Below are 19710 nucleotides of genomic sequence, written 5' to 3' on the forward strand. Positions count from 1 at the left end.
CCCCGAGAAATTCAGAGGCTGTAAGGTCACCCTTTCAACATCCAAGCCGTGAGGGACAAGGCTTAGAGGTTGGGATGGCGCAGCCTTCGCTGATCTTGCGTTATGAGGCCCGGGGACGTTCCCAGATGGTTCAGGTCCCGCAGGGAAAGATCCTGCAGAAGCGGGAACCAGATCTGCTGGGGCCAATAAGGCACAATGAGAATCATGGTCCCCCAGTCCTGCTGGAGCTTCGGGAATGTCTTGGAGACCAGTGGGAGTGGAGAATAGGTGTATACGAGGCCCCTGCCCCAGTGTTGGGCAAAGGCGTCAGACGGCATCTTGCCCTCCCCCCCCCGGTCAGGGAGCAGAACTGGTCTACCTTCCTGTTGTGAGAAACAAAAGAGGTTCACATCCGGAGTTCCCCAAAGGTGGAAGATCTAGTCCGCTATCTCCTGCTTCAGGGACCACTTGTGCGGTTGAAAGGAGTGACTTAGGCCATCCGCCAGCACATTCTCCTATCCAGACAGATAACGGGCTCGGAGAAGGATGTTCTGGGACAGAGCCCATGATCAAATCTGGACTGCCTCCTGACAAAGGAGGAATGATCCAGTTCCTTCCTGCTTGCTGAGGTACCAGATAGCTACCCGATTGTCAGTCTGGACAAGCATGACCTTGCCAGCCAGTTGATCCCGTAATGCCTACAAGGCATAGCGGATTGCCCATAGCTCTAAGAAATTGATCTGGCACCTCAGCTCCTGAACTGACCAGTAACCCTGGGTGTGCAGGTCTCCCACATGTGCTCCCCAACCCAAGTGGGAGGCATCCGTGGTGAGCACAACTTGATTGGGGGAAACCTGGAAAGGAACCCCCACCTCCAGATTGGGAAAGGTCACCCACCGTGACAAGAGTACTGGAGCGGTGTGACCTGAATGGATGTCCAGAGTGGCCTGGCGTCACTGAGACTGTAGGGTCCACTGCGCCTTGCGCATATGAAGACGAGCAAAGGGCACTACATGGGCGGTTGCTACCATGTGTCCTTGTTCATTGTAACTGTAATTCCTGCACCAGTTTAGTTGTTAAAGTTCTATGTTAATGCACAAACTGTTCAATGTAAACCGGTTTGATGCGACCCCTGGTCGTGAAAGCCGGTATAGAAAATAGCTAAATAAATAAAATAAATAAATGTGTCCCAGCAAGTGTAACATGGTGTGTGCCGAGACCTGGTGACTCCACGAGATTGTCCCACCAGAGAAGCCAAGCTGATCGCTCGATCCCTGGGCAAAAACACTCGGGTTTGAGCTGGGTCAAACCTGGCATCTATAAAGCTCAGGTGCAGGGATGGGACCAGCTGGGACTTGGGGTAATTGATTAAAAATCCCAAGTTCTCCAAGATCCGCATGATAGTTTGAAAGGACTGCAGCACTCCCTGCCTGGAGGGGGATCTTGATGAGCCAGTTGTCCAGATAGGGAAACACCTGCCCTTGCCTTCACAGAGGTGCAGCCACTGTTGCAAGGCATTTTGGGAAAATGCGGGGCACAGATGCTAGTCCAAAGGGCAGCACCCTGTACTGAAAATGATGCTCGTCCACTACAAACTGGAGATACTGCCGGTAGGTGTGGGCAATCCCTATATAAGCATAGGCATCTTGTAGATCAAAGGAGCAAAGCCAGTCTCCTCAGTATAGGAGGGTAATAAGGGCACCCAGCAAGACCATCTTGTTTTCCCACATGAGGAATTTGTTCAAGGCCCTCAAGTCCAAAATCAGGCGAAGGCCTCCTGTTCTCTTTGGGATGAGGAAATACTTGGAGTAGAAGCCGTTTCCCCGTTGACCAGGAGAAAAAGGTTTGACCACTCTGGCCATTGGGAGGGTGGAGAGCTCCTTAAGAAGTATTTCCTGATCCTTGAAAGACCTCCAAGGGGGCGCTGTTCGCCACGAGGCAAGATGGCCGCTTAATCTTTCAGCTCCCAACACCCCCTGAACAAAACACTTAAAAACACAGCCTTTTCGCGATACATCAGGGTCAAAATTTCGGCGAGTTACCTTGCGAACTGTCCTGATGACCACGAGACGCAGACAGGATTTGCAGAAATTCTCCTTCACTCGAGCTGCCGTGGAACTAAGACAGGCGGGGCCTACCTCGGAGGACTGCTTGCATACTATGGAGGGGGATGAACCCGAGAGGGAGAGTGAAGCTCCGATTCTCTCCCCGCAGGCAGTTTCGGCAACTCCAGCGTCTATCGCCGACTTGCCTTCAAAGGCGACCATGAGGGAATGGCTTATGGAGATCCGCTCTGAAATTAAAACCAACAGAAATGAGCTTCTTGCTTCCATTGCGGATCTCAGAGAGGATTTTCACTCGCTAGGACATCGAGTAGACGAACTTGATATACGCATAGAGGAACAGGACATGACATTAAAAGAACTTGCGTCGGTCACTAACGATAATCAAGCGGATTTGTGCTCCATCTCCGAGAAATTAGAGGATCTGGAGAACAGGTCACGGCGGAGCAACATTAGACTACGGGGAATCCCAGAAACCGCAGATCATGCCGACCCGAGAGCCGTGGCTCAGGCTTTTTGTCTTTTTTTACTGGCACAAAGGGACTCGGCTTTAGAAGGACCGGGGGCTGACATTTCTGAAACAACGATTCTTACTATAGAGAGAGCGCACCGAGCGCTAGGAGCTAGACGAGACAATAAAGCCAGAGACATTGTTATCAATTTTAATAGCTTTACCCAGAAAGAACAGATATTAGCTATTGCACGGAAGAAACGTCAATGGCAATGGAAGGACATTGAAGTCACGGTGTTCCAGGATCTAGCGGCTAGCACCCTCAAAAAAAGATTTGATTTACGTCCGGCAACTGACTCCCTGCGGCAAGCTAACATCCGATATCGTTGGAATTTTCCTTTTGCCCTGACGTTCCAGCATGGTGGCAAGGCGTATAGATTGAAAAGCATGGCGGACGCTAGGGCGGTGTTCCACGAGGCGGGTCTGCAGATTCAATTACCGGAGTCAATGGCAAAGCCTTCCAGCCAGCGAGTGGCAGGGCTAGCGAAATGGCAAAAAGTGGAGCGTGGCAAAAAACGCCCTAACTCGCGCTCTGTAGCCCAATCTGATAGTTTGTCTGAGCAGGGTTGATCAGGATCGGGAGAGGAGCACGTGGAGATAACCTCGTGGTCAAGTCTGTGCAAAACGGAGCATTGGTGCGGATCGCTTGTGCCCTATATATACCGTCCTGTTGAGTTCTTTCTTTTCTTTTTGGACTGGGACTGCTTCAGAGAGTATGAACTCTATAATTACGGTTTGTTGTGTTTGAGTGTTGAATTTGCAAGTTTTTTATGCTTCGGTAGCGGTTCGGGGGGGGGAGGGGGGGCTTCTTGATCTCTAGAGACGAGCTCCTCAGCTGGGGATCTGAGATAGGTATTCTATGGATCCGCCAGGTACACTGAAGGGGGGAGGGAGGGGGGAGAAGGGGGGGGGATGTCTCTCTAACACTGATATTAGTGAGGTTTTTCTTGATAATTGGGTGCCACTCACCAGACATATGTATCGATGGGAATCCACCTTGGTTACTTTAGTCCTCTTATCCACACCGCACGCAGGGGGGAAGCTGTTTTGGGATAGAGACTTTTAAGACTGATTTAAGATATGTCTCTTAGAATAGCGTCACTAAATGTAAAGGGCTTGAATACGTTTCGAAAGCGGTATCTGCTCCAAAAGGAGCTCTCTAGAATGCACATTAGTGTAGTTTTCCTACAGGAAACCCACGTGCGGAAGAGGCACGAATATTTACTAAATTTTAGAGGGTTCCCCCATACGTATCTGGCTGCAGCTGGGAAAGGTTGTAGATATGCAGGGACGGGTATCTTAATTGTGTCCTCGGTGCTGTTCGATACCTTGGAGATGCTCTCTGATGACCAAGGACGGTTTGTCTTTCTAAAGATCAAATCAGATGGGGTTATATATTCCCTTCTATCTATTTACGCGCCAAATCAAGATCAGGCCTCCTTCTATACCAAACTTCGCTCCCTTCTTGATAAGCATAGCGAAGGCTTTTTGATATGGGGGGGGAGACTTTAATTTAACCCTGAATTCAGATAAGGACAACTCGAAGATGAACCCTAGGAGTCTTGGTGGGACGGGGGGAAAAGCCATAAAAGTTCTAAAATCTATAATGGCTCAGGGGGATCTAAAAGATGTATGGCGCATCCGTAATCCAACATCTCGTTCTTATACCTTTTTTTCTGCTCCTCATAATTCCTATTCACGAATAGATTTTTTTCTAATTGAATCCTGTTTAATGCTGAAAGTTACTCGGAGTGAAATGGAACCAATTACTTGGTCCGACCATGGTATGGTTTGGTTGGAGATTTCGGTGAGAGCTGGGCATGGGGGACAGATATTTTGGAGGCTTAACACCTCACTGTTGCGGAACTCCAATTTTGTTCGGAGTCTCCAGCATGTCCTAGAGGATTATTATCTTCTCAACCGAACCCCTTCCCTTTCAATTTCATGTTTGTGGGACTGTTCTAAGGCCATTATACGCGGCCAGTGTATAGCGCGGGCCGCTGCAGTTAAGAAGGAGAGGGAGAGTGAGCGAAGTAAGATACTCAGTACCATTAGTTACCTGTCCAGCTTACATTTTCAGACCCAGTCTGATAGGGTTTATAAACAGCTTAGTGAAGCTCGCTCTAAGCTTCGGGTTTTGGATGATGGTAAAATCGCATTTATTATGGAAAGAACTAAGCAAAAGTATTACGAAGGCTCTGACAAGGCAGGAAAACTATTAGCCCAACAGCTGAAGAAGCAAATTTCTCAGAGTATGATCCCAAAAATTAAAAATTCCACAGGTCGGCTGACTCTGGATCCAATGGAAATCAGGAGTTGCTTTACTGAATTTTACTCTAATTTGTATAGCTCCAATACCCAAATTGGCTCTCAGGATATTATGGATTACCTCCACGAGGTGGATCTTCCCTCTCTTAGTTCTGAGCAACAGGAGATCCTAGATGAGCCTGTAACGGAAGATGAAGTGGCCAAAGCGATTAAAGCCTTAAAAAATAATAAATCCCCTGGATTAGATGGGCTGCCAGGCGAATACTATAAATCGCTGTCGGAATGTCTGGTACCTTTACTTACGGAATTTTTCAATGCTATAAGGGAGGGTGAGTGCTTGTCGGTTCAATCTAACACGGCTGGCATAACGGTGCTGCCTAAACCGGGCAGGGACCCATCTTTGTGTAGCTCATATAGACCAATCTCACTTATAAACCAAGACCTGAAGCTCTTAGCCCGGATATTGGCTTTGAGACTTAATAAAGCTCTACCTGGTCTGGTACATTCTGATCAGGTGGGGTTTGTTCCCCAAAGAATGGCAGCAGACAATGTGCGGAAGATTTTGGATCTGATTTGGTGGGTGCAAAAGGAACATATCCCCACAGTGCTATTGTCTATTGACGCTGAAAAAGCGTTCGACATGGTACACTGGCCCTTCTTATTCTATACTTTGTCTAAAATGAACTTTGGCCCTTTTTTTCTACAATGGCTATCCCAACTGTATAACCATCCACGCGCTATGGTTAAGGTGAATGGGGGTTATGGGCAGAGTTTTGAGATTGGTAGGGGTACCCATCAGGGATGCCCTCTATCTCCTCTCTTATTTGCCCTATTTTTAGAACCTCTCACGACTAAAATAAGAGCATCTGCATCTATATGGGGGGTGCCACTGAAGGATCGCAATTTCAAGCTATCATTGTTTGCTGACGATATCATGCTTACACTCACACGACCTACCCAATCTCTGGTGGGAGTGGAAACGGAGATAAATCAGTATAGTAGGGTGTCAGGGTTTAAGGTTAACTTTGAAAAATCGGAACTGTTAAACATTAATCTATCTCCCTCTGAAGTTGCTGATATCACCAGTAAGCTCCCTTTTCGATGGGCAAACAAGGCACTGAAATATTTGGGAGTATACTTGAACGCTAATGTGCAGGATCTTTTTGACCTTAATTATATCCCTCTCTCTAAAAAACTAGATAGGGATCTTGATACCTGGTACAGGGGTTCTCTCTCGTGGATGGGACGGATTGCAATTATTAAAATGAATGTCCTTCCTAGACTTCTCTATCTTTTTATGGTTTTACCAATACTCTTACCTCCTCCTTATCTTATTAAGACACAAAAGAAAATTTTCGATTTCATCTGGAGACGCCGCCCTCCAAGGGTAGCGAGGCGCATATTGTACTTATCTAAACGACAGGGGGGCTTGGGGGTGCCGGAGCTAGAAGCCTACTATGTGGCAGCCCAACTCAAAGCCGTAATAGATATGGCCAGATCTAGCACCTCTAAACAATGGGTAGAGGCAGCGCAGCTAATGGTTGGGAGGATGCCTGTGGGGGCGCTGGCCTGGCAACCCAGATCTTCATGGCTGCAGATCCACTGTATACCTTGGTCTCTCAAGACTACCCTCACTTTATGGCACAAATGGAAGGGAAAAATAGTGGGCTCCTTTGCGTATTATTATCAGTCTTCTATTTTCCATACTAAAGATTTTGTTCCTGGATATATGGCTCAGGCTTTTGGGAAATGGCGAGAAGCTGGTATCCTTACTCTGGGCCAGTTGTTTCAGGGTGGTGACCTCTTAACGTTGTCTCACCTGGAGGACGAATACCAATTGTCACCAAATGAGTACCTATCCTATGCGCAAGTTAGGCATTTTATACAAACACTCATTAAAGAACGGAGGATTAGAGGGACTAGATCTCTCTTTGAAATTTATTGCTTACGAGCGGACTCAATGACCAAGGTAGTTTCTAAGCTCTACTCCATGCTTACATTTTGTGACTCACCTTTCTTACCACATTTAGATCAGTGGGAGAGGGACTTTGGGGAAGCCTTGCCTAACTCTTTACGCCACATCATTTACATTAGGGCATGCAGAAATCTGGTTTCTGCTAGATTGCAAGAACACAATTATAAGATGTTATTTCGCTGGCATCTATGTCCGGTGAGGCTGCATAAAATATATAAGTCTATCTCTCCTGACTGTTGGAGGAATTGTGACCAGATGGGTTCATATATTCATATATGGTGGCAATGTAAATTTATTGCTCCATTTTGGCAGGAGATGGGGGCTTGGCTTACCCAAATGCTGGGAGTTTCCATAACCTTGACTCCCCAAACGGCACTGCTAAATGTACCCATAGTTGGCTTAGATACCTCACAGCAAAGGTTATGTCTCTACTCATTGGCAGCTGCCAGACTAGTAATTGCTCAGCTCTGGAAGTCGACTCGCACACCCACAGTAGGAGAAGTGATCAACAGATTGCAAACGCATAAGAGACTAGATTATTTGACAGCTATCTTGCATAAACGGGTGGCCCCTCACAATCAAACGTGGCAACCATTTACGGATATGCTTAAATAGGATCATTCCTAACATACTTCTGTTCTAGACCCTTTGGGGGGGACACTGATTTTGTAAATATAGCAGGTTGGCAGACACCCTTATAGATTTCATGATATTCACATCTTTCCAGCTAGCAGCTACAGGGGGGGGGCCGGGTGGGCTCTACCTTACTAAGATATTGCCTTACATCCGAAATGTCTTTTGATTTTCTGTTAAACTAATGGTATGGAACGTGATATAATGCATTCTCCTTATGGCGTGGGACTCTGGGGATCTAAACGTATCACTTTATGGTAAAGAGGGAATTGTTATTGTGGATAATTTGAGGTGGCTCAATACTTAATACTTATTTCTTATTATTTGTTACCTGCTCACTAGTTGTTTCACTCATATGTTGACAGTGTTAATAGGGGGACGAGGGAGGGGAAGGGGGAGAGGGGAAGAGGGGGAAAAAGGTTAAGCTTAACTAATATAGTTGTTTGAAGTACTACATATAAGGCCTGAAATTGCATTACACCGCTTATCAGAAGGATGATTGTTTGTGTTATATGTAGCTCACAGGATATAGTGTCAGTATTTCCTTGCTTGTTAGTGACATCAATGTTTTGTGATTTCTTAATGCGTGTTATATGTTCTGTGTTAAGATATTCAATAAAAATTTAAATATCAAAAAAAGAAAGACCTCCAAGAGGGGCACAGGGGAGAATCCAGCGGGATCTCCTGGAAGTACAACCTGTACCCCTGGTGGATGATGGAGAGGATCCACCAATCTGAGCTGATGGCTCTCCAATGGTCTGCGAAGGATGTAAGCCGGCCTCCGATCGGAGGGCCTCCCGCTGGCTGTATTGTCGACTGGCTTAAACCCCCTCGCAGCCAGTCAAAAATCTGTGGCAGGGATCTGCTGCAGCGATGGCTTAGTTCTGGGAACACGCTGTTGCCTAGGACAAGACTTCGGTCCGGCCCTTTGAGTCCACGCCCTCCCTGCCAGAGGACAGTACCTCCTCGGTCAGTAAAATGGTCGTCAAGGTCTCTGCCTTGAGAACCTTTTGCTCGAGGACTGGGGGTCCAAGGTACTAGCCGAGAGATGCTGCAAGGTCTCTTGATTGTCTGAGTTGTGCTACTGCCTACTTCAGAGTGAAGATCAGAGGCCCTTAGCCATGCCATATGATAAGCCTCAACGCCCACCATGGCCATTCTTGCCGCTGTCTCAAAGACATCATATGCAGACCTAACTTTATGCTTGTCGCATTCCTATTCCTGCTGCGCAACTCTCAGGAAGTCCTCCTGGAGTTGTTGAGGGAGGCGGTCCACCAACTCCTGCCCTGCTTCCAGAGGTTTCTGGAATATTGGCCCATATATAATTGGTAGCAAGCAATGTGGACTGCTAACCTAGATCCCTGGAAGACCTTATGGCCCAGGGCATCCAGGGCCTTGTTCTCATGGCCTGGGGGAGCAGAAGCATGGGTGCGAGACTTTTTCGCTTTAAGGGTTGATTCCACCACCACAGACTGGTGTGGTGGTGGCACCTCTTGAAATCTGTAGATGGTTGTACCAGGTATATTGCATAGGTCTTCCTGATTACTGGAGGGACAGAGATAGGATATTTCCAGAGCCTGCCTGCCAAGTCCTTGAAGATATCGTGGGGAATGGCAGCTACTTCTTTAGGAGCTCCACAAACTGAAGGATCTCCAGAATCTTGTGCCTGGAGTCTTCCTCAGTGAGGAACTGGAAGGGGACCAATTCCGCCATCACCCACAAATCCTGCGAATGTCATGTCCTCTGGAGGAGAGGGTTCTGAAAGCAGTTCTTCTGAGTCCCCAGAGGAAGAGACGGAAGGCTCATTTTCCCACAAGTCATAAGGGGTGTCTTCCTTGCTCCCTGGTGACAGCGGTGGGGGATGCTGAGGCACGGGGTCCTGGGCCGGGGTGCCGGTAGCCCTGCAAGTACAGACAGCCCCACGGGCCCTGGGGGCACTGTAGACACCAGGGGTATCGACAGCGTCAAGGGCCCCAGTAATCCGAGGCTCGGTGGCTACAGAACCAGTCGGGGGGGGGGGGGGGAAACTAACACACCTCCATAGCAGATGGCCCTTCCTCATCTGAGGAACCTGCAATGGAGATGGTCTCAGACCGTGGCCTCACTGGTGCACCTTGCAGCAGCAAGGGTTCCCGGGGTATCGGCATGGGTTGCATCGGCAGAGCACCAAGGAGCAGGTCCAAGCGCTCCAGCAATGGTGCTAGCATGGACGGTGCCGGCTCCAGCAGTGTTGAAGGCATTGAGAGGGCAGGCAGCTCAATACTCTGGAGGCCTCATCTCATCACTAGGTGCAACCTGCGCTCCAATTCCTCCTCGAATGCTGTCGATGACAGTAAAGCTTGAGGCGGCATAACCTGTCCAGAGCCCCAGTACCTGGAACAGATATCGGTGGGATTTGCTTTGTGCCCTCTACTTCGACACCTCATCGGCATGGGGCAGCTTCGGAGGCATCACGGACGAAGCCGGCGCCTTCCCGAGCTTCGAGTCATGAGAGGAAGGTGGCTGATGCCGGTGCTTCCTAGATTTCCCCCAGTGCTCGGCCTGGTCTTTCCCCGGTGCCGACGAGCCAGACCTAGAGAGAGAAGAAATGGCCTGGCACAATCCCCAGCACCTAGCTCTAGCTGGTGAATTGGTAAAGGAGAGGACAAGATGGTTCTAAAACCTCCGGAATCTTCCTTGCTGTGAGGTGTCAAAGTCCCTGACAGAGGCCGAGGGATTAGACTTCCTGGCGCAAAAAAGCTTGTCCATCTTATTCAAGCGTGCTAGATGACCCTTGGGGGTCATCCGAGCACAAAAAGAACAACCACGCACATTGTGCGACGCCTCCAGGCACAAGAAGCAGACCTCATGGGGGTCTGTGATGGACATGGTCCAAGGGCACTAGGGGCAGTAGTGGAACCCAGAGGAAGCCATCGAGAAAAACAACAGTCGAGCGGTCAATGGCCGGTGGCCACCAGGGGACAGCAGAGTCAGTAATCGACCGCAAAGAAAGTGATTTACTTACTGTGAAGCCTTTAACTAGGGCCGGGAGAGTTCGAGGGACCCGGCGTGGGAGACATTGAGAAGGACAACTCGAATTTAGGATTACCCGAAGGGGGGGGGGGGGGGAGGAAAGAGTGTGAGCTCCACAACCTTGAGGCAATAGCTCTGTGGAAAAGAAGAAACTGAAGAGGAACCCCACGTGGAAGCGTGGATAGTGGTATGCTGGGTGTGCTCACTGTGCCTAGTGAAAGTTCTACAAACTTTGACAGACGTTTTCCAAGCTGAGCTCCATCTGATGATGTCACCCACATGTGAGGACTCCCATCCTGCTTGTCCTAGGAGAATATAAAGATTAATTATAAAATATATGCATGATCTGTGCTATGTAGATTTTATTAGGATAATTAAGGTGAGGTTTGCATGGAGGAGAGGGAGAGGAAGTCAGTGCCAATGGCAGTTACGTGTTAGGGGACATTTTCTGGGCTAAGATGGTTCACTTCAGGTACCCATCTGTTGCCGAATCCCAGAGGGAATATTTGGCATCTGGGTGTTATTGACCTCATTAGGAAAAATTCCAACTTGCCCAGTATTCTGAATGCCTTCTATTGCTAAAATGTACACTTCTGTTCTCATCCTTGCCTGTCTTTTGGTCTTCTTGCATACTTGACATTATTTATGGCCTCTTGAACTTCTACTTCTAGTAGTTTATTAAGACATCCAGTAAATCACTGCAAAGTGAGCATCATAATCAAAGACATGTAGATCTTTAGCTGTTACTCATCTGCTGACTTCTGCCAACACAAACTATTGAAAACAGCATTGCATGCTTCCTGGCTGGTATTCCTCCCAACATGCCAACACCAGAAAGCTTATGAGAGGGAGATTTGGTGAAAGAATGGGGGAGATGTATGAACTCCCTACAGAAACACATTGGAGTCAGGAAATTTGGAAGGAGGAGACTGAAGAGAGCGACCTGCCTTTCAGGGAAACAAAAAGCATTCCCTCTCCTAGACAGAATCATGAACTGTAGATCCACTTACCAACCAAGACCATGGAAAGAAAGATTTTATTAAAGTTACAAATCAACTGTACCATACCTTGTAAGAGTATTGCTATTTGGGCCGTAGCTAAGTGTCAGGTCAGAACCCAGCACGTCCTTGCAGTATGCGTAAAAGGCTCTGATCACTTCAAGGAACAAATCCCCAACAACTTGAGGCCCTGCAATGAGAATAAATTTGGACCATCAAACATGGTCAAGTTCAGCAGCACAGGCAATTCATGGAGAGGTGAGAGAATGAGCATCCTGACCTGCAGGACTCCAAACAAAATCACATGCTCAAAACAACATGCACCTGTATCTTTCATATCACTGTGTGTTTGAGTCCCCCTTGGGCTAATTATAATGTAGTGCCTTTCCTTCAAATTGTAAATGTACAGAGTGTGATCACATAGCTAAACATCCGGCACAGTGTGGCAATTACATTCTGCTGCCAGAAGTTCCTAAGATGGAACAAAACATAATGCATCTTTGACAAAGAATCTGCAAGTGAGGCAACAAAACTAAGAGAGTGTACTGTATTTCTCAGTAGGGATGGGAGAACTCAGCTGGAACCAATAAACAAAATAACTTTGCCGTCTTCCGCTGTCACCGACCTACTGGGGATCAGTCAGAATCCAGGCCAGACCAAAAAAAGGTTATAAGCCTCACTTAAATTACAAAAATAATAAAAGTATACATTCTAAGGCTGTTCTCCAATGAACAGCTAGGAGACAGTCTTCACAGGCTCCTGCAAACTCAGTGGGTCATTTGTTTGGTTTTTTTTAAGAATCGGTTTGAGTTTCCAATTAAACATCATTAGAAACAGTATAATAACATTAAAGACAATAAACAAAGTGTGAAGTCAAAGAATACATATCAACATTTCAAAATTATCAGCTTTGGACCTGAACAATAGTCTCTATTTTCTCATCCCCCATATTTCCTCCTCCCCTCCCTATCCTTCCCCATCTCCCGTAATACTCTGCATAGCTCTGTTTAGAAACCAGACAAGAATGAAAATAAAAGTTGAGATATTGAAGGATCACACTCATACAATTAATTCTAAGCCAAATAAAGAGCTTATCTCTGGGCTCTACAACCAGTCTTTGATGATCCGTAATAAACATGCTGCATTATAATAGCGTAAATTGGAGAAGACCAAGTCACATCTTCCTTGGGAACCAAAATAGTAGCAAATTTCTATCTTGATTTCATGTGGTTCCAAAAGAACAGAGAACAAATTTTCTGCAATAGAAGCACCTCTTTTCTCCGCAAAAAGAAGGGAACCATTTGTAGAACATATTATAGCTTGGGAATTAAAATCATTTTTACCAGGGCTAAGTGCCTCCAGCTATTTTAATTTCTTTTGGAAATCTTGTATAATGCGAGCAATGTTATACCTATACCACCTATCCGTGTTTTTATGCACTCTTATTCCCAGATATTTTATAGTTTCACTGACCCACTTTAATGGAAAGCGATCCCACATACTTTGCAAATGTCCCGCAACATCAATAGCTCAGATTTTGACAGGTCCAGTTTAAGGCCAGAGAAACTGCCAAAATTAGAAATATCTAATACTAATGTAAGAGATTTAAGGGCATCTGTAAGTATCATCAACATATCATCTGTAAATAGCATCACTTTTAAAATCTGTTTACCCAGCTTAACACCTCGAATATTGGTGTTTTGCTTAAGTTTGTGAATTAGAGGCTCCAATGACAAGATATACAAAAGTGGAGACAGTGGGCAGCCTTGCCTAGTACCTCTGCCCAAATAAAAGACACAGAAAGTGGAGCATTAAAAGCCTAGGGTTCTGCATATAAAATCTGAATGGCCGTTAATATTGGACCCTTAAAGATAAATTGCTGTAAAGCTGCAAAGCGGAACTACCAAGACACCCTATCAGAAGCTTTTTCAATGTCAAAACTTACCAAAAGAGGGTTAACTGCAGAAACATTTCTGCAACTCTCCAGTGTAGCTAGTAATCATCTAACATTAGCTGCTGAATGTCTACGGCACAAAACCGGTTTGTTCTTCAGAGATTAGGCAAGGCAAGATCGGCTTAAGTCTATTAGCCCAGATTTTGGCATAGAGAGTTTAACATCTAAATTTATTTATTTATTTGTATGCTTTTATATACCGAGGTTTAGCGAAAGGCCTTCACTCTGGTTTACAGGTATAACAATAGTTTACAAAAAGATCAACGTTTACATTCATAACTATGGGAGGTGGTGCAGGCCTTCACTCAGAAGAACAATTAAGAGAACATAGGTTTATAAGAACAGACATGAGGATTAGAAAGTAACTGTGGGAGGTGTTAAAACCAGAGACAAATGAATCATTTAGTAAATTAAATTAAATAATGAAATGGGTCTATAGGACCCTTGGGTCCATTAAATCTTCACCCGGTTTAGGTAGCACTGTTATGAAAACCAGCTTCATAGTTTCAGGAACTGCTTGATCGTGCACCAAATGATTAAATAAATCTCTCATCAATGGAGAGATCAAATCCTTAAGGAACTATAAAACAATCCTGTTAGAACATCTGGCCCTGATGCCTTATGAGGTTTTAGCCCATTGATCACCTCCAATACTTCATGTGCAGAGACTGGGCCATTTAATCTCTCAATCTGCTGGTCAGTCAGCTGTAGTAAATGTATATTTTGGAGAAACTGCTCCTGATTTTGCACATCTGAACTCTCAGCTGTATACAGCTGCTGATAAAAACCTTTAAAAATTTGTTTTGTTTGATGGAAGTAACCGTAGTCCCTGTTGGATGCTTTATATTACTAATAAATTTAGAGTGTACTTGGGCTTTAACTAGATTAGACGCATGCTAGCCAGACTTATTACCATGTAAGAATAACCTATGTTGAAAAAGAAACATCATCCCCAAGACTCTGATGGAGTAAATCATTTAAAAGAAGCTGGGTGCTTCAAAATTTACTCCTCCCGATTATCTCTATTCCATTGAGATTTATAGTAGGTCATTCTCTTCTCAAGTTCTAATTGTGAGCACAGCACATTGAATTCCCGCCTTTTTTTTTTTTTTTTTTACTAAAGGTTTTATTAGGTTATCATAAGAAACAAAATAAACAGCACAACAGTGCACAACTACACATCACATGAGATACAAAAAACTATGTCGTGGGCCCTCCCCCCCCACCCAAAATCCCCCCCCACCCTCCCTACATCCATGTGCTCAATAGAAAGATTATAGAGTCCAAGAGCCAGAGATATTGTCATTGAAAGAGGTGGCATCACCAGAAATGGAGACAGTGGTGAAACAGTACCATTTAAACAGATCCAATATATCGTATAAGGCTACTCAGGCATAGTCATTGTTTGGTTTTTCTCCCATTGTAGATAAGGGGACCAGATTGCCTGAAACTTTGAGATGTCCGCGTGAAGGTCTGCCGTAATCGCCGCCAGCTTGCAGGAAAGATGAACTTTATGTTGTACTACCTTCAGCGAAGGTACTTCTACTTGTTTCCACGCTTTGGCAATTGTCAGTCTGGTTGCAATAAATACTTGATGGCAGAATAGTGTTTGATTTTTTCTGAGGGTTAAAGGTGGGTGATGTAGGAGCATAAAGCTGGCCTCACATAGGCCAGAAACATTCAAGAGACTCTCCAACCAGTTCGCCACCGCGATCCATAGGCCCTGCACTTTCGGGCACTGCCACCAAATATGAAAAAAGGTGCCCAGGTTTCTGCAGCCCCTCCAACACTGAGTGTCCAGCTGTGGGTATCGGCGCTGTAAGAGGGAAGGCGTTAGGTACCAGCGTGTTATCATTTTGTAGCAATTTTCCTGGTAAAGTGCAGAGACAGAACACTGACGTGCCTGCCGGTATATGTGGAGCCAGGCCTTTGGCGTTAGCATCAGTCCCAGATCATGTTCCCAGTGACCCGTATGTGGAAAGGGGGTCTCATCGACAGTAGCTAGAAGAGCATAGATTTTAGAGATCATCCCTCGGGTTTTATCAGCCGCTGCGCAAAGATTTTCAAACTGAGATTTCCCCCGCTTTATGGAGTCCAGAATTTGAGGTGACCGGAGGAAGTGAAGTATTTGACTCCCAGCTAAGAAATCAGAAGAAGGTAGTTTATACAGAGTCTGAAGCTCCGACCAAAGTCATCAAAGTCTCGCCTTTAAGCAAGTGTTCAATACGAGTGATTCCTTTCCGTCGCCAAGCACGGAAAACTCCATATTGGCGGCCCGCTGAGAATTGCGAGTGGTGATAAAGGCTAGTGGAGTGAAAGTAACAGCGGTCTCCCATCAGTTTCACCTTCCAGCGGTCCCATATACGCAACATAGTGTCCAGGGCCCCCGTCTTCTGCCCCGAATGTGTCCAAGTATGCCGCGGTTGCCAAAATAGTGCAGGGAGTGGCACTCCCCCGAGGACCTGTTCCTCAAAAGAGGCCCATTGCTTTGGAGACCGTCGACTATGAGCATCGGGGATCGCCTTTAATTGGGCCGCAACATATAACCAGACTAAGTTCGGGATCCCAAGACCCCCGCGGTCACGAGGTTGATACAAGAGGCGCCGTGACACCCTGGGTGGGCGCTTGCGCCAGATAAAGTCAAAGAGAATCTTCTGCCAGGCGCGTAGTATCGCAGAGGAAATGAAAATGGGGATGGTATGGAAAAAGTACAGAAATCGAGGGATAACATTCATTTTGCCAATTGCCACCCTCCCCAGCCATGAATACTGCCCCCTGTCCCAGAGATGGAGATCTTGTCTAATTTTTTTCAGCAGTGGTAAATAATTGAGGCGAAATAACTCGTTAAGATTCGCTCCTATATGTACTCCTAAATATTTTAACACCGTATGTGAGACTTTAAAGGGATATTGGTGTGCCAACTCTCCCATAACCTCGGGCTTAGCAGTTATGTTTAATATTTCCGTTTTGTCCATGTTAACCTTAAAACCAGACACCGCGCTGAACGCCCGCAGTTCTTCTGTGACTCCTTCGATGGATTCCAATGGGTGTGTGAGGGTGAGTAGAATGTCATCCGCAAATAGCGAGATCTTCATGGGATTGGGCTCCATGGGCACCCCCGCAATCGAGGGCGAACCATGCACCCTAGTCGCCAAGGGCTCCAAGAACAGCGCGAACAATAAGGGTGATAGGGGGCAGCCCTGTCGAGTCCCACGCTGAACTGGGAAGAGATCCCCATATTGCCCATTAACCTTAATTCTAGCTCCAGGGTCCTGATATAAACACTGAATCCAACGCAAGAAGCCCGGGCCAAAGGACATTTTCTCCAAAATGGCGAATAAAAAGTCCCAATGAACTAAGTCGAACGCCTTTTCTGCGTCAATGGCCATCAGTATCAAAGGGACCTTGGCTGTGGTGGCCCACCATATCGCGTCTGTCACCTTTCGCACATTGTCAGCAGCCATCCTACGGGGAATAAATCCAACCTGGTCACTATGTACCAACAAGGGCAGGACGGTATTAAGCCTGGCAGCTAGCACCTTGGCCAGGATTTTAGATCGACATTGATCAGTGAAATAGGGCGGTACGACCCACAGTGCGCTGGGTCCCTGCCCGGCTTCGGGAGAACAGTGATACCCTCCACGTTGGTATGGGGGGGCAATTGGTCTCCATCTCGCAGCCCATTGAAATAGTCGGTCAAGGGGCCCACTAAATGGGTGCTAAACTTTTTATAATAACCCCCAGAAAAACCGTCCAGACCTGGTGATTTACCCGCTTTAAGATCCCGTATAGCCTCCTGTATCTCAATAGCCTGGATAGGCGTCTCTAAATAAGTTTGCTGGGATTTGGTCAGGGAGGGTAAGGGCATCGTCTCAAGGTATTGGTCCACCTGGGCCCCAGTAATAGAAGGGTCTGCCATATATAGCTGGGTATAATACTTTGTAAAGCAATTTCGTATATCTTTAGTCGCCGTCAATATGACACCCTGCTTGTCCCGTATCTTTGCTATATTGGCCAAGTAAGCTCGCTGCTTAAGCATCCACGCTAGAAACCGCCCTGCTTTATTATTGCCTTCAAAATAGCGTTGTTTGGCCCTGAGCATGGCATGGGCGATATGTTCAGCGTTTAACAGGTGCAGTTCAGTGCGCTTAAGCCGGAGGCGAGCGAGAGTAGCTCGCGCCTGATAGTGGGAATGTTCCCGCGTTAGCGCTGCGATATCATGTAACAAAGCGGCTCGCTTTGCGTCTCTCTGTTTCCTCAATGCAGAGGAGAGCGCCAACAGGTGCCCTCGCATAACCGCCTTGGAGCCCTCCCAATAAATCCCCACATCCCGTACCGTCCCCTTATTCAATGTGAAATATTCCCGCAGGTGGGCCGCCAGCAGTTCACTATGTTTGGGGTCCCGTAAGAGTTCGTCTCGAAGGCGCCAGAACCTAGTTCCGGGAGCAAGGTCCATCAGAGCAACAGTGAACCATACCGGGGCGTGATCAGACCACGTTATGTCCCCTATGCCTATATCCAACACCTGATTCTGTACCCCTTTATCCACAAGCAAAAAGTCAAGTCGAGAATAGGTATCATGGGGGTTAGAGTAAAATGTATACGTTCTAGATGTAGGGTTCCGTTGTCTCCAGATATCTATTAGACTCCACTCATGCATTATTGTTGTCAAGGAGGAGGTGGCCTTCCAGCTCCCTGCCTTTCTGGGGTTGGAGGAGTCCACCCTAGGGTTCCGTACCACATTATGATCCCCACCCCAGATCAGTATTCCTTCAGCAAAAGTGGACAACACGCCTTCCAATTTCTGAAAAAAGAGATGCTGATCCACATTTGGTGCATAGATACTGACTATAGTATACAAGTGCCCATCTAGCTGTATTTTTAAAAATAAATAACGTCCCCCCGGATCAGCGACATGAGATTTGTATTCAAAAATTACGGAGTGGGCTAGTAGTATACCCACCCCTGCATATTTAGAGGTAGGGGAACTAGAAGCAAAATAGCCATGAGGGTAACCTGCAAAGCGGAGCAAGTATTCATGATGTTTCCTAGTGTGGGTCTCTTGTATAAGTGTGATATCTACATTTTGTCGTCTCAAATCTCGGAGGAGATGGTGACGTTTTATGGGGGTGTTAAGTCCCTTTACATTCAGGGACCATATCTTCAGAGCCATAGTGTAAACCAAATAAGTCTAAGGTAACCACATTGCTGTATCAGAGCATGATCGCCATCCTGGACTTCCCCAGCATCCTGAAAAAACCATTCAGTGTCCCCAGAGCACATGGATGTAAAACTCCCTTCCCCCCCCACTCCAATTCCCAGTATATCCCCCATTGGGATAACTCCTGAACCGGGGGTCTTAGTAACCAGCGAGAGAAAGAGATCGCTCCCCCGGCTTAAAAAAGAATTGCGCCGCCCTTATTCAGCCAAGAACCTATTTATCATAACAATGCAGTCAACACTTGAACCATAAGCTGTAATACAGGGGACCCAGAACCCCATCAATTTGTGAGTAAAAGAATGAAAAAGAAAAAGATCACCAGTCCCTTCATCCTATGGATCCGGAGGTGGGTGCGGCCTGCACTCCAGGTGGTGTTCGCCGCTGTCTTTCCAAGCGGCGTTTGTTGCCCACCCGTTGCCAACGTGGTGTCTTCGGAATATTGTGCAACTGGGAGTCAGTGGTCGCAGCTACCAATGGCAAGGGGAGTTGTAGCTTGAGAAACACCTCTGTCGCTTCAGCCAGGGAGCGAACCCGAAAAGAGCTCCCCTGTACTTCGAACTGCAGGCCAAAGGGGAATGTCCACTTATAGCGTATGTTCCGGTCCCGCAGCGTGCTTGTGACAGAGCGAAATTCAAAACGTTTGCGCAGGGTGGTGGCCGCAAGGTCAGTAAAAATGCTTAGTTTGTGTCCTTCCCATACCCATTCACGGCGTTTTCGGGAGGTTGCATACAATAGCTCTTTGTCCCTGAATGTCTGCAGGCATACCAAGATGTCCCGTGGTTTCTCAGAGGTCTTGGGTCCCAGGGTCCTGTGCACCCGTTCAATGCGAAAGCCGGGGCCTCCTGTCTCAGCCCGCTCCCCCTCGGCCCCTGATTCCTGCATGAGGTATTGAAACATTTTTTGCACTACTACCTCACAGTCCGCATAGCCTTCCGTTTCAGGTACTCCTCTGATGCGTAAGTTGTTTCGGCGGGACCGGTTTTCGAGGTCCTCTACCTTGTCGGCAAGCAATGCCTGTTCCTTCATGCTGTTTTGAAGCGCGTCGGCCATTTTGTGAAGCGTGTCAGCGTGACCCTCCACCTTAGTCTCCGTTTCA

General features: G+C 46.8%; 1 protein-coding gene across 8 annotated transcripts in view; it reads right to left on the reverse strand.

The window, feature by feature from the left end:
- Positions 1 to 19710, reverse strand: part of DOP1B (DOP1 leucine zipper like protein B) — a 299309-nt gene that overhangs the window by 169490 nt on the left and 110109 nt on the right. For all 8 annotated transcript variants that reach the window (XM_029603491.1, XM_029603487.1, XM_029603486.1 and 5 more), the window contains one exon: positions 11509 to 11629. In XM_029603491.1, coding sequence (XP_029459351.1) covers positions 11509 to 11629 — 121 coding nt within the window. The remainder of the gene's footprint in view (positions 1 to 11508; positions 11630 to 19710) is intronic.

This window comes from Rhinatrema bivittatum, chromosome 5 (assembly GCF_901001135.1).
Source record: "Rhinatrema bivittatum chromosome 5, aRhiBiv1.1, whole genome shotgun sequence".
Classification (NCBI taxonomy): Eukaryota; Metazoa; Chordata; class Amphibia; order Gymnophiona; family Rhinatrematidae; genus Rhinatrema; species Rhinatrema bivittatum.